This window comes from Anser brachyrhynchus (genome assembly GCF_964034855.1).
Source record: "Anser brachyrhynchus genome assembly, chromosome: 3".
In the NCBI taxonomy this organism is placed as follows: Eukaryota; Metazoa; Chordata; class Aves; order Anseriformes; family Anatidae; genus Anser; species Anser brachyrhynchus.
In genome coordinates this window covers 6,715,512-6,729,394 of record NC_137696.1, presented here as the reverse complement: position 1 = coordinate 6,729,394, position 13,883 = coordinate 6,715,512, and the positions used below count along the sequence as shown (strand labels likewise).

Genomic DNA, 13,883 nt, shown 5'->3' with positions numbered 1-13,883 from the left:
TTTTTCTTCCCTCCCCCTTTCCTCCACCCCCCCTCCTTCTTTCTCTTTTAAGGGAGCGGAGAAAAGTGAAGCTTCGGCTCAATGGTGCTGCGGGAGTCCCGGTAAATGTCCATCTGTCCGGTGCGGGTGATGCAGAGGACATTTTTCACAAGGAGCCTTTGAACTCCGTAGACACATAGGCACCCATTCACGGGCAGGCACACGCACACACACGCGAGGAGGAGGAGGAAGAAGAAGAAGCAACAACTTTTCGATCGCTGCTTTTAAAAGGGAGAAGCCCTTCCCTGGCCGGGACTTGCCTTCTGCCTCCCAAACCGGCTGCTAAAAGTATGTTTCTGGGGCGGACTGCACTTCAGGGAACTTCTGGTTTCTGCTCGGCAGCTGTAGAGGAGCAGCAGCGAAGTTCGGAGTAACACCAAGTGATGCGGGAAAAACACCCCGAGAGCAGAAAACCCTCCTGCAGACACAACCCCTGCTGCTGCACACAGGTATAGCTCCGGCGGTCGCAGAGCCGCTGCAAGCCTTCCCGCAGGATGACTCCGAGGGCCACGGCGGAGGTGCCGGCGCTCTGCAAGAGAGAGGGGGGCCGGGCCGCTAACGATAACCATAACGAGAGTAGTAACCCGGCGCCGAGTTTCACGGGGGAGAAGAACGTCCTGTGGGTTTGGCTGAGGACCTAGCAGGATTTGTATTTTCCTCCTTCCCCTTCTTGCGCTCCGCCGAGAGAAAATAACCCTGCCTTTCTCTCCAGCCCGGGGGGTGCGGAGCCGGCCCCGGGGCCGAGCCGAGCCGAGCGGAGGGGGCAGCCCGGGGAGCAGTGCCGAGCCGTGCCGAGCCGGGAGCGCAGCGGGGAGGTGGCTTCGTGCAGGGCTTTCCCGGCCCGGCCCGGCTCCCACCTGTGCCGCCCCGAGGGCAGCGGCCCGGCCCCTCGGTGCCCCCTGGCCGGGCTGACAGCGGCCGCCCCGGCCCCAGCCCCCTGCCCCGGTTCGTGCTGCGGGGCGCCCCGTCCCGTCCCGTCCCCTTCGGTCCCCCGCCGCGGGGACCCGGGGCCCTCCCGCCCCGACGGGGCTCCCCCAGCCGGGGTGGGACCCCCCTGCGGGCCGTGCCCCCCTTCCCACCCCCCTTTAACCCCCCTGCCCGCGCTGACTGCCTCCCATCGCCTCCTCCTCCTCCTCCCCCGCGCAGGTCCACGATGGGTGCCGCGACCCGCTCCCTCCTGGCGCTGCTGCTCTGCCGGGTGCTGCTGGGCGGCGCGGCCGGCCTCATGCCTCCCGGGGGCCGGCGGCGCCTCGGCGAGCCCGGCCGCGCCGCCCCGGCCGCGCAGCGCCCCGAGGAGCTCCTGGGCGAGTTCGAGCTGCGCCTGCTCCACATGTTCGGGCTGAAGCGGCGGCCCAGCCCCGGCAAGGACGTCGTCATCCCGCCCTACATGCTGGACCTCTACCGCCTGCACGCTGGCCAGCGGCTGGGGCAGCCGCCGGCGCTGGGCTACCCGCTGGAGAGGGCCGCCAGCCGCGCCAACACCGTGCGCAGCTTCCACCACGAAGGTAGGGGCGGCCGGGGGGCGCCGGGGGCGGTGCGGGCCGCGGGAGGGCCGGGGGGTGTCCCGCAGAGCCCCGCCGGGGGGGCCCGGTGCTTTGTGTCCGGGTTGGGTGCTGTCAGCCCCGCCGTGCACGACCGGGCGCTCCCGCAGCTCTCTCCGCCAATTCGAAGCCTCCCCGAGTTTGCTAATCCTCGCCTAATCCCCGTGGGAGACGAGCAAAACCCTCGGCAGATCTAGCCGAGGAGCCGTCGAGCCCCGGCCCCACGCCACGCATCCCGTCGCCGCCCGCTGCTGGAGGCCCCTCGGCCCTAAACGGCAGGCGCCCACCCACCCACCCGCCGAGCTGGGCACCCAGCCCTGGCAGCACCTATGGGCCCCCTGCCCCAGCCCTTGTCAGCGCCTTTTGCCCAGAGCAGCTCCCATCGAGCAGCTCCTCGCCTGGGCCCACGGAGCCGGTGGCGCGCGTCGCTCGCGTGCTCGTTGGGAAACGTTTCCCCAGGTTGTAATCTTTCCTAGCTGTTAGTCTCTAGTGCTGGCATGCAGCGGGCTTGCTGGAAAAGTCATGAAAATGTGGTTTCCCCACGCTCTTGAGCGCGAAACTGGGGTGAAAAAAGAAGTTTGCTAGGATGTAATGGGTCCGATGGGTAAAGAAGGTGGCCTCAGAGAAGTGGAGGTGGTGTTTAGTGGAAAGCCCCATGGTGGGAAAGGAGGTGAATGGTGAAACGTAACCTCTCGCTGTAGTCTGTTTCCCCACGTGGAAAGTAAATACTCAGCAGTGAAGGGGGAAAAGCCAGCGCGTGGCTCGTTCCTTTTAAACCTGAACACAGCAGGCATGGCACTAAGCGAGAGAGGAGCCGCAAGCGCAACCCTTACAGTTTATAGGCAGATGCAGGAATGTTTGAAGTAGCAGTGCTGTGACAGACTCTTTTTGACATAAAAGCTATTCTCCAATTTTCACAAAATGTAGAAAAAATCAGTGTGACTCCCAATTTTTCATTGAGTTCTCCCTCTCAATTCATGACTTATTAAAGCAGGAGTTTGGTGACCACTCAAAACTTCTGCCTTATTCGTAAGTTGTTTTATGACCACTCAAAACTTTTGCCTTATTTGTAAGTACCGGTCTGGTCCTGAAATGCCATAAAGCTAAGCCTTACCTTATACTGGAAGTCCTGCTGGAACCAGCAGGGAATGGTTATGTGACTAAGAGCTGCTTGCACCAGTTCCTGCATCCATTCAGAAAGTGAATCTTTCTCTGGGATGCTTAGCACCAGAATTAAAAGTCATGATTTTAGAGGGATTTCCCTGGGCAAACACTTGCCATCATTTCAATGCCTGTAGCAACAACATAGCCGGTAGCAACCCTAGATACATTGTACTCCCCCTGAAGTCCCATTCAAGTGTTTGTTGGCTGAAAGGGGAGAATGGCACGGGGTTTAGGGTTTTGTTTTGTTTTTGAAAACCTGTTGTTTCATCATCCCTTCACCGTCCATCCCCTTTAGCAGTTGAACCTTCCTGCCATTCTTTATAGTCCTTTCGAGCAAACAGTAGGGCATGCTTCGTGAAGCGCCTTTACAGATGTTGAGTTCTCTGTCTGTAATTAAGGCACAAAAATCCCTACATCAAGATTAAATAAGTTACCTAAATTGGGGAGTTACAGTGTTGAGAATGGAGTTTAAGGGATTGACGTTAGAGCTGTATTCTTGAAAAATGCCGAAATTAGATAATTACCCTAAATCCTCAATCAGTTTTAATGATTCTCATCAGGCCTCCGCTAACTATAGTGCTCGAGTTTTCTCACTGATGTCCTTGAATTCCAGCGGAATGCTTCATGTTCCTTGCCACTCATTATAACTACCTGGAATGCAAAGGGCACCAGGATTCAATCAAAGCGCATAACAATGAATGAAGCGTTCTTAACTTCGTGCTATACATGCTTGCATAAATAAACAGAAAGACAAGGGAGGCGGTATTTTCTGCCTGCGAGTCTTTCAGATCTTGTATGTCACATGTGCGAACTGTCATTTGAAAGTTGCCAGCAGCAGACTAACTGAGGGGTTTGGTTGCTTGTCTCAGTTCCTGATTTTTTTTTCTCTCTCTTTTCTCCCCGTCCCTGTTTAATCAAATTAGAAGTTTTGGAAGAACTGCCAGAAACGAGTGGGAAAACAGCACGGCGTTTCTTCTTTAATTTAACTTCCATCCCTAATGAGGAGTCTATCACCTCAGCTGAACTCCAGATTTTTCGGAAACAGGTGCACGGAGCCTTTGAGAACAACAGCAGCTACCATCACCGTATTAATATTTATGAAATTATAAAGCCAGCCACAGCCACCTCTAAGGACCCTGTCACAAGACTTTTGGACACCAGGTTGGTGCATCATAATGCAAGTAAATGGGAAAGTTTTGATGTAACGCCAGCTGTTTTGAGGTGGATTGCACATGGACAACCTAATCATGGGTTTGTGGTAGAGGTGGTTCACTTGGACAAAGAGAACAGTGCCTCCAAGAGGCACGTTAGGATTAGCAGGTCTTTACATCAGGATGAAGATAGCTGGTCTCAGCTCAGGCCATTATTAGTAACGTTTGGGCATGATGGCAAGGGACACCCGCTTCATAAAAGAGAAAAGCGTCAAGTGAAACACAAACAGCGTAAACGCCACAAATACAGTTGCAAAAGGCATCCGTTATATGTGGACTTCAATGATGTGGGGTGGAATGACTGGATTGTTGCCCCGCCGGGGTATAGTGCCTTTTACTGCCACGGGGAATGTCCTTTTCCACTGGCAGACCATCTAAACTCAACAAACCATGCCATTGTTCAGACTTTGGTCAATTCAGTGAATTCCAAAATCCCCAAGGCTTGCTGTGTGCCGACAGAACTGAGTGCTATTTCAATGCTCTACCTTGATGAGAACGAAAAGGTTGTATTAAAGAACTATCAAGATATGGTTGTGGAGGGTTGTGGGTGCCGCTAACACAGCAAATATATTAGACAAATACAAAAAGAAAAAAAAAAAAAGCTGACACTTTAATATTTCCCAATGAAGACTTTATTTATGTAATGAAATGGAAAGAAAAAAAAAACACAACTATTTTGAAAATATATTTATGTCTACGAAAAAGTTGGGAAAACAAATATTTTAATCAGAGAAATATTCCTTTAAAGATTTTAAATGTATTTTAGTTGTACATTTTATATGGGTTTAACCCCAGCACATGAAGTATAATGGTCAGATTCTTATTTTGTATTTATTTACTATTATAACCACTTTTTAGAAGAATAGATAATTTGTATTTATATGTAATCAAAAAGAAAAAAATATAGGGTTTGTACATAATTTTCCAAAATTGTAGCTGTTTCAATTGTGTGTATTTAAGTTGAAAAGAATACATGGAAGGTTACTATGGCAAAGTGCATAGCACATTTGCTTTCTGCTGTGCTACTGTTAAGGTCACAAGTTCAAGTCCAGAAAAAAGTGGATAATCCACTCTGCTGACTTTCAAGATTATTATATTGTACAATTCTCAGGAATGCTGCAGGGTGGGCTGTCCAATCCATGAGAACTGGCATCCTCTTTAGGTGGAACATTTGGATAAGAACCAGACGTTGCTGATCTAGTATAAATACTGCTATTCCCAACTAATTTGCAGAGTGAATATACGAAGGGCCAATAGAAGTCCTAGGGGAGGTGGGGGTGGGGGAAGACTGAGTCCTTTCTAGACCTACAGAAAAGTGAATGTTTGATGTTTCCTTTAAAAGTCCTTCCTTCAAAAGTCCTGGCCAAATATAAAATAATAAAAATTAAAATGTCATCATTATTTTTTGTGATTATGTATGCTAAAGAGGAATGATTATGGTATTTGTACTGGCCCTTGTCTTTAACAGCTGAAAAAGCGTTGCATACTTCCTCACCTCAGATGAAAGCTCACTTCTGTGGAGTGTAATAGTGAAATTAATCTTCAATTTTTGCCCTTCATACAGCAGGTTGTTGTCATATGCAGCCTCCTATCTAACCTCAGCTGACGGTTTTGCTGTTTTGCAGATTAGCTTGTCTTTCTTTCCAGGGTTTTGTGTTTGAAAGCTTTTTTTTTTTTAATTTTTATTTTTTTCCAAAAATGTTTAAATCTATTTCAGATAATAAATCACAGAACTCTTCTATGTCTTTTTGAAAAGTCCAGTCTGTAAGAAAACGTGGTTCGCTTGTCCAACCATCACCAGGATAACTTGTGCTTACATCCTTTTACTTTTTAAATTCTTTGTGCAAGGCGCAAAAGCGTGATTTGCAGTTGGTGAACTCAGCATCAAAGCTAATACTCATTGTGCCTGTTGTATGTTAAAGGACTGGTACGGCAGTCAGCTCACTGGTTGTGGAACATGGGATGAGCGTGCAGAGGTTGGGTTGCTTGTTGCATGAAAGTTATGCTGAAATAGTATGGCAGGGAAGTAGTTTAAAATGGCTTCTTGGTGATCCGCTGCAAAGTGCACCAAAGCCAGGAGCAGAATGAAATTGTGTTAGACTAGTAGTGGTAAGTCCTTGCCTATCTCAGGAGCTCTCCACCATGTGTAGTGAACGTGAAGTGACTGTGTGCTGACACCTCTGGAGACCTCAGAACCCCCTTGTGTTCCTTCGTGTCCTGATGAGTGGATCAATTTCTGGATTTGGTGAACCGAGGCAGCACGTTCTGATGCCATGTGTACGGTTGTTCCATTAGAGACCTCTCTAAGTCAACTGGAAATCTAATTCTGGCTTACCACTAGTATAACCTTTTATTAATAGAAACCTTCTCCTCTTTGACATGGCCCTCCGCAAACTCCTTCTTGTTGCCAGAATCCTCTGGGTTACAGAAAAGGTACTAGTAGACAGGCTTGTTGCTGAAAAGGGCAACTTGGTGACATCCTACAGGTGGTCTTATAGAAAAGTTCACTTCCTCTGCTGCTAATCATCAGAAAACAAAATAGGCAGAGAGGACGGAAAAACTAACCCTAACTTCTTGTTGGCTGCTTCCATTTTTGTCTTGTGAGCTCAGAAATATATTAGGCAAGATGCAGGCTTCTGTGGTGAGATAAAAACTTAATACATTCTTTGTAGCAGCAGTATTTTTAGTAACTAGTGGAGAGCAATCTGCTGCTGGGCAGTTTGGCTCTGTTCTTGTGTTATTGGTCATGCTGATACTACGTAGTAGCCTGCAAGTTTGCTGGGTGGTCAGCCTCTCATTTGTGTTTTCAAGAGACCAGTGCTGTTCTGTTGGTTATTGTGTTGTTTTTAGGGCAGGAGTCTCTTGGTGCAGAACTTTGGTTTGCCTTTTGCTTGTTAGGAAGGGCACGCCAGTTTTACTGGTGATGGGCGAGATGACAGCTGTCGCTTTGGAAAGGTTGCAAGGTGTGCCACAGTGAAGGTGCTGCAAGAATTTATTGGTTATTTTCCAGTTATTTACATGGTTGTGCCAGTCAAGTCACAGCGGCGCTATCATACTCTATGACCCGTTTTTTCAAAAGCTGGACATAAAATGCTGAGAAATTAGAGATCGCACCATTTCTATGAGAAGGAAAGGCTGGATCCCAAGCCTGCTGAAATCAGTGAGGACCCCATGGCATGTCTAACCAGATCCTGAGCTCCAAGGTTGCCAGGCTTAAGTTTCATAGCTCCTAGTCCAGGGAGTGCAACTAGACTGAGGGAGGCTTTTTCCAGAGTGGCGACTGCTTTACATCTCCTCTAAGGCATGAGAACACATTGATGGTAATCTTGTTTTAAAAAAAATTGGCTACGGCGCTTGTCTATGCATGAGCAGGAGCTGGCTCATGGCGTGGTGCTGCATTCCTTCTAAAGGCAAACTTCCTGTTGCTTGACAGAGAATTGCATCCTTCGTAAAACACACCGTGAGGCCAACGGGTAATTGTAAACATAGGAAGATCCACTCCTCTAAGCATTTCTATGCCCGCATAGTGTTAGTCACAGAATTGTCAGTTCCATACTGATTTTGAGGAGGAAATATGCATGCATCAAGCTCGGCAAGTCAACAAATTTCTGCAGAATTGGTTTCAAAGTATATCTTTTTAATTTCCTAACCCTTAAACTCTCTAGATTGGAGATGTGAGAGTGCTGCACTGAAGTTTGAGTAGGATTTTTAAAGAAAGGATACAAAACAGAGGCTTTCCTACATAGGTAGTAGAAAATCCTCTTACACCTCAGTTGGGTTCCTGGACTCTGCTAAATAGTGTTGGTGATCAGACAGCCCTCCTGAGAAATGTGGGCTTTCTGATATCTTCTGAGTCTGGTAATGACTGCTAAATAATCCTAAACACCAAAAGTATGCCATTACCAAAATACTCTAGAATTTATTTTAGTTTGTTAGTACTTATTAGTGTTATAGTGCTCTACAAGAAGCAGTGAGCTTTTTTTTTTCCTCTTAAGAGGAGAAAAAGCAGAAGATCTAGAAGGCAAAACTGCCTTTGTTACCCTATAGCCTGTTTCCCCTAAACTTGTTGCTTCTAGGCACTTAATATAATCTATATAGGCAGAGATTGTGATAGATAATGTCACCCTTTGTGCATTTCAGATAAGCATCTCTCTAAACACAAATGTGATCAGCATCTCTCCTTGTCCTTTTGAGACTCAGTAACAGCTTTGTCGAGTGGCTTGATAATTTTGCGCAAAATTCAGTTGGACTTCTGTGGTCAGCATCATGTAAAAATGACGTGGGAAGATCTTCAGTTGAGGTAAGCTCTCCCGAGAGCATTGGCCATTTTCACCAAGCAGGATCTGTTCTGCTGTGCTAACCTGGGCTCATCATAATCAGGCACTGAGACCTTTCCTGCTCATGTTGTAGTTGGGTTTGGGTGTCCACAGATTGTCATATCACCTGCTTTCTCCCCTGCTAGGCAGGTAGAGGTCTTGCATCGGTGCAATCAGTACTGATGAGGCTTGGAGAGGAACGTTATTTATTGTACTCTCAGCTTTGAAGATGGAGCTCATCTGGACTGCATTTATATTAGACACACTTTGCTATGCTATTAGAAGAGGATAATTATTGAACTATTTTATTATATAGCTATTCCTAAATTGTTGATTTTTTTTTTTTATTGATTTCAGGAGGCAGCTAATTGCCATATGGCAGCTTGATGTTAATGTTTTATGAAGATCAGGAAACAAAAGTTTATGAAAAGCTTTTGTATAGTAACTGCAGAGTTTCAAGAACTGTTTTATACTTCCTGACAGTGCAGGTCTGGCTTAATGGTTTGTTTTTATTGCTTAAGAGTGTAAACCTTTCTTTAGCCGATGTGTGGAAATTATATCCTCATCCCGCATTACGCATTTCTCATTGCTCATTACTCATTCCCTGCTTTCATTTCTGCCATCTGTAATCAGGGCTTTACTGTTTCAACTGCATGCAAAATGCTCCTATCCTTTGCACAGTAAGATATATTTCTTTAGTACTCACCCACCCCTTAAAAAAAAATGAAAAGAAAGAAAGAAAAAAAAAAGAACAGGAAAAATGGAGGAAAAGCCTACTCTGTCTATATTGTTTTTGTCTGTTTTGGGTGGAGTCTGTCTTAGATTCTGGTTGCTAGATGGTTTCTGTAGTAACAAGCAGAGAAAAAATTCAAGAGTGAAAAGGCACTTTTAAAGGTGCCATATCTTGCCTGAAGTATTATTTATCTAATTATGGATATGGAATGCTTCTCTTTTCCTTTACATTAAGGCAACCTTTCCCCTTTCAGTAGGGCACGCTGCTGCTATGAGAACTTGATTTGTTGTGTTCTTACAATGTGAGAACATGAGAACCGCAAGTCTTGTTCCCAGTTGACTTAAGCTGCTCAAAATGAGGATGAAAAGCCAAAGGCATTAAAATGTATTTTTAAAATGTTATAAACGGTTGTTACAGGCACAAACCACTTTGTTTTTTAGTTACGTAGGAAAAAGAAGTTAGGTTCACAAGCTGGAGTTTACATATGGTTGCTGCAAGGAGGCTGTTGGATAAGAGTGGTGGTCTTCTATTTTATGAAGCTACTGTATACAAGGAAAAAAAATCCCAGCTCCTTTAGAATATATATTTTACTCTGCTGTACTTCTATGTTTTTGTTTATTTCTCCTAAGAGATTTTGCAGGTGTATGAGAAAGTAACGGTTTGTGTGTCCACTACATTGGACTTGCTTGGGCACAAAAAGGATGCCAAAATTACTGTGAGATTGGTTCTTTCCTTTCTCTCTGGTGCTAGTCCTTCATGAGCTGTACTCCTGATACACTACTGCAACAGGCAGTAGTGGTTTCCTAGGGTGGAAATTTCTTCTCTTTGGAATCCAGGCACCTGTCAGGGCCCTCGGGGGTCTAGCCACCTTTGGTCCACCAGCCTTGTTCAGTGGGCACTTAGCAAAGCAGGCACACTGCTTTTCTCCTGCTTCTGTCTTATTTGCAGAGGGAAATTTGTCCCTGCCTTCAGCAAGAATTTTGGTTTGGGAAGGCTCTGAAGTTTTGCACGCGTTTGTTTGCAGCAGGAGACACCTGGGAGCACCGGGGACCATGTTTGTAACTTGCCAGCAATCTGAGGGCCAGAGCTCATTTGCTTCTGTATTTACATAGTGCTGTGAAGGCTCAGCTGTGCTGCCTGCCCGGGCTTGTATTGCCCTCGATAGGCGAACAGCGGCTGAGAGCTGTTGGTCTTCTCCAGAGCAATGAAACTTGCAGTGGGTCAGCTTGGCTCTTGGCTCGTAAGGCAGGGCAGCGATGGGTTTTGCTCTTCACAGTTCGTTCTTGTGGGGGCTTCTGCCGAACGTGTTTGGCTCTTGGTGTAGAAACTGGACTGGGTTAGGGCAGCGGTTGGGTATATTGGCTGAGCTCCAGGAAAGAAGCAGTTGTCTGGCTTTTTAGTTGGCAACAAGGCAGGGAAGAAGTTAGGGGTGAGGGAAGTGGGGGAAAGGCCTGCAGGCTTTTGAAGCTGAAAGTGTTAAAAGTTTCTGAAGTAACCTCAGGTAGAGAAATGAGAGCAGCAAATTGATAACAAAAGTTCAGGTTCCCACAACAGCTGGACTGTGGCAGATTTGCAGTTTAATGAGGCTGATAATCCCATTAGAGATTAAATTAAGAAGGTTTTTCTGGGAGATCACCAAGAAAATTATGAATATTGTACTGTAGCTTGGGTTGTAATGCCAAGGCAGCGGAGAGCTGACATGTACTTCTTGCACTGCAGGATGCTGCTTCATTCAGTGTGTCTCATTAAAACAAAGCATTCAACTCCAGCAGCATTTCACTACAAACAGAGGCAAATGTATTATTATTATTATTATTACTATTATTATTATTACTACTACTACTATTACTAGCATCATCATCCTGGAAACAACATGCAGATTAAAAGATGGAAATGCCAACCAGATCTGCAAGTGCGCATAGCTCTGCTGAGTTCATTCTCAGACAATCTGGCTCTTTTTATTAAAGCAAAGCCTCAGAAGGCAGGGAGAGCACATATGAAAAAGAATGTATTTAAGGTAACTATTGACATAACTCCAGTAGCTTGGAACTTCCACAAAAACATTTTTTTTATGGCATCCTGCACACCCTAGCGATGGGAAAGTGTTGTATGGAATAATGACTCTGTAACCACAGACTTCAAAAGTATAGAATGTCTGCGGCATGATGGAAATAGCTGTTTCCACATCAATAATATACACACAGGCATATTGAAGCTTAATTGCAAGGCCAATGGTGATGGGAGGGGAAAGGGGAGAGGATGTCTGACTGCCACTGCACCAAACACGTGGTCTGAGCAGAATGCCTCTGCTTTACAGCCAGAAACAATGATTCATTTCATTATAATCTTGACTTTTGCATTTTTCTCATGACTTATTGATAACTTCGTATGGGACTTCATAGACCACTGGAGTTACTGACTTGTTAGGAATTAGGAAGAGAGACAAGGTATGTATTATTTCTGATAAACATTGCTCACTGACAATTATTTTAAATATTCTATTTTAAGGACAGTTCTGACACAACTTTTCTGCTTGCATTTTCTCTTTTCCTTTGAAGGAAAAGATCTTGTACTTAGGAGGCTCGCTCTTTTAAGAATCCAGCATCCTTGTGCATTTTCATGAGAAGTCCTGATCCTCCAGCTGACATCATAGTATTGACACGAAGGTGGTTTTGATGTCACAAACTGTTGTCGTTGGACCAGATCCTAATGTGCATGCAAGCTGTTTTCCCAGCCCAGGCACTGTGAAAAAAATATAGGCCCAGTAGCTTTAAGTGGAAAATGAGCAGCTTTGTACTGCAAAATATTATTGGCATTATTGATTGTCTTTTATTCCTGTTGTTCAAGGCCTAGGTTACTGGAATGGCAGGCAAGTAATTTTTTAGGTACTGCTTTCAATGTACAGACCAGTGGCATCATGCAGGCTTACTTTAAAGCATCCAGTGCTGGAATCCTGTGAGTACACCGCGAAATCTGAGATCCTTACAAAGAAATTTCCTCACACTCTGGGGAAAAGCCTCAGAATGGCACCTTGAGACCCAAAAATCAGAAGGAAATGGAATTGAAGCTCTCCTTTTCTTAATTGCAGGTATTTTTAAAGTCCATCAACATTTTTGGTTACTTAGGTTTAGCAATAGCCTATGTTCTGGATGATGTTGTTGCTGAGGGGAGGATCAAAGACTAATTGATTTATTTTTCCTGGTCTGGTGATTTATTTTTATTTTTTAACTTTTTTTTTTTTTAAAGGAAATAGTTAATTGTTAACTACTTTTTGACAGGTTGGGCAAAGAATTCTCCCAGGTTTGCAAATGAAAAGATTTTCATCTTTGAAAATATAACCCAAATGTACCCTAGAGGGCAGAGTCATTTAGAGAGAGATCCTACACACCTGCTAAGTTACTGATTCATGCCCACTGCAGAGTTCCTTGGTGAGAAGGACCAACACCTGGGAAATGAGCGGAGAGTGTGGGTGGAGCTCTGGTGTTTGTTGGCAGCAAAGGTTGGGAAAGAGGTCTGTGACTCTCCCATGTGCAGGTTCTGGGGAGAAAAAAAAAAAAACGCTACCAAAACCAACCAGCCACCACCACCACCAATAAACAAACAAAAACCAAAACAAAACAAAAAAAACTTATTAAAAGAAAAAAGAACAGTAGTTTGTGATCAACTCTGTGTAACCCAGCAGGCCATTTTGCTGGCAGGTAGCTATTGCAGTTCTCACCTGCTGGAAGGTCTTAGCCCGTTTTTGCAGGTTTCTGAATCGAAGTAGTCTAACTTGTGTGTTATATCAAAGAAAATAAACCAGGTGCTGCCTTTTCCAACAGCCTCCTCTTCTTGAGACCTTAGCCATGCAGCGGGTTACTGCCAACTTTTCCATCTAACTGGTGAGGAAAGTTTGTTGTTCTGTAAGCCTGAGCGTCTGGGAAAGATCTGGAATGTCTTTCCAGCTCATCTTGTATGTGAATACATCCTTCAGCGTTTCAGACTCCAGTCCTCTCTTTTTTTACCCCATTCATCTGAGGGGGAGGGAAAAAAGGGTCAGATGCTGGGACACTTTGAAGAGTGTGCCTTTACCAAGCTTTGGTTTTTCTCTCTTCCTGGAACTCTCATTATATGATCCTGGTTTTCTGAGCCAATTGTTAGCCCAAGGCCAAATCCTTAACCTTGGGCTAGATAACAAAAGCACAGCTGAGGTGATCTCGACTACTTTAAAAAGGCTGTCTACTCTTTGATGCACTTAGAATAAGACGCATAATTCATTTTAGTTCCAAAGGTTGTTCTTAGCATGGGAAATTAGCAACCTCCATGATAAAGAGTCAGCACGTTGAGTGTGTGTGCGTGCTTTATGTTGATCTCTGTGCTGCATTGCGTTCCTCGTCCTAGAGGGTGTTGGTGTGTCTAGGGAGAACCTGAGATTGAATCCTATCTGGGGAGCTTTGCTTTATGTAACTGCATCGGTTCATTCGAAGGCCCAAATGCTTTGTGCCAACAATTGGAGGCTGTTTGGCAAAGGCAGCTTTCTGACTTACAGCTGGAAATGAGAGGAGTGCATAACCAGAGTGTATGCCCAAGAGAAATTAAGCTGAGGTCAGGTTTGTTAGTAGATATCAAAACTGGCTTATGAAGTGCAGCCCTCTTCTGTGCAAAGACCGCAGCGACACGAGAGAGGCTGACGAGTGTCATAGAGTGCTAGCGTCTGGCAGCACTGCGTGCACAAGCTCTTCGGTCTGCGTGGCGTGGAGGTTTCTCCATCAGGACCTTCCTGAACTTTTCTTTGGGAAAGGGCTCTTCCACCAGATGCTCTGCTGCTGAAGTCTTGGTGCTACTCTGAACATCTCTGAAGGTTTATTTTCTACTCTAATCCAGCACGCCTGGTGGCAAA

The 13,883-nt window shown here is 45.7% G+C and overlaps 1 protein-coding gene across 1 annotated transcript; it reads left to right on the top strand.

The window, feature by feature from the left end:
• Window positions 1–348: 348 nt before the first annotated feature.
• Window positions 349–5,354, top strand: BMP2 (bone morphogenetic protein 2). The gene is made up of 3 exons (XM_080587909.1): window positions 349–488; window positions 1,186–1,544; window positions 3,668–5,354. The coding sequence occupies exons 2-3, from the start codon at window positions 1,193–1,195 to the stop codon at window positions 4,510–4,512; spliced, it is 1,197 nt and encodes a 398-aa protein (XP_080444035.1). The 5' UTR covers window positions 349–488; window positions 1,186–1,192; the 3' UTR covers window positions 4,513–5,354.
• Window positions 5,355–13,883: the final 8,529 nt, after the last annotated feature.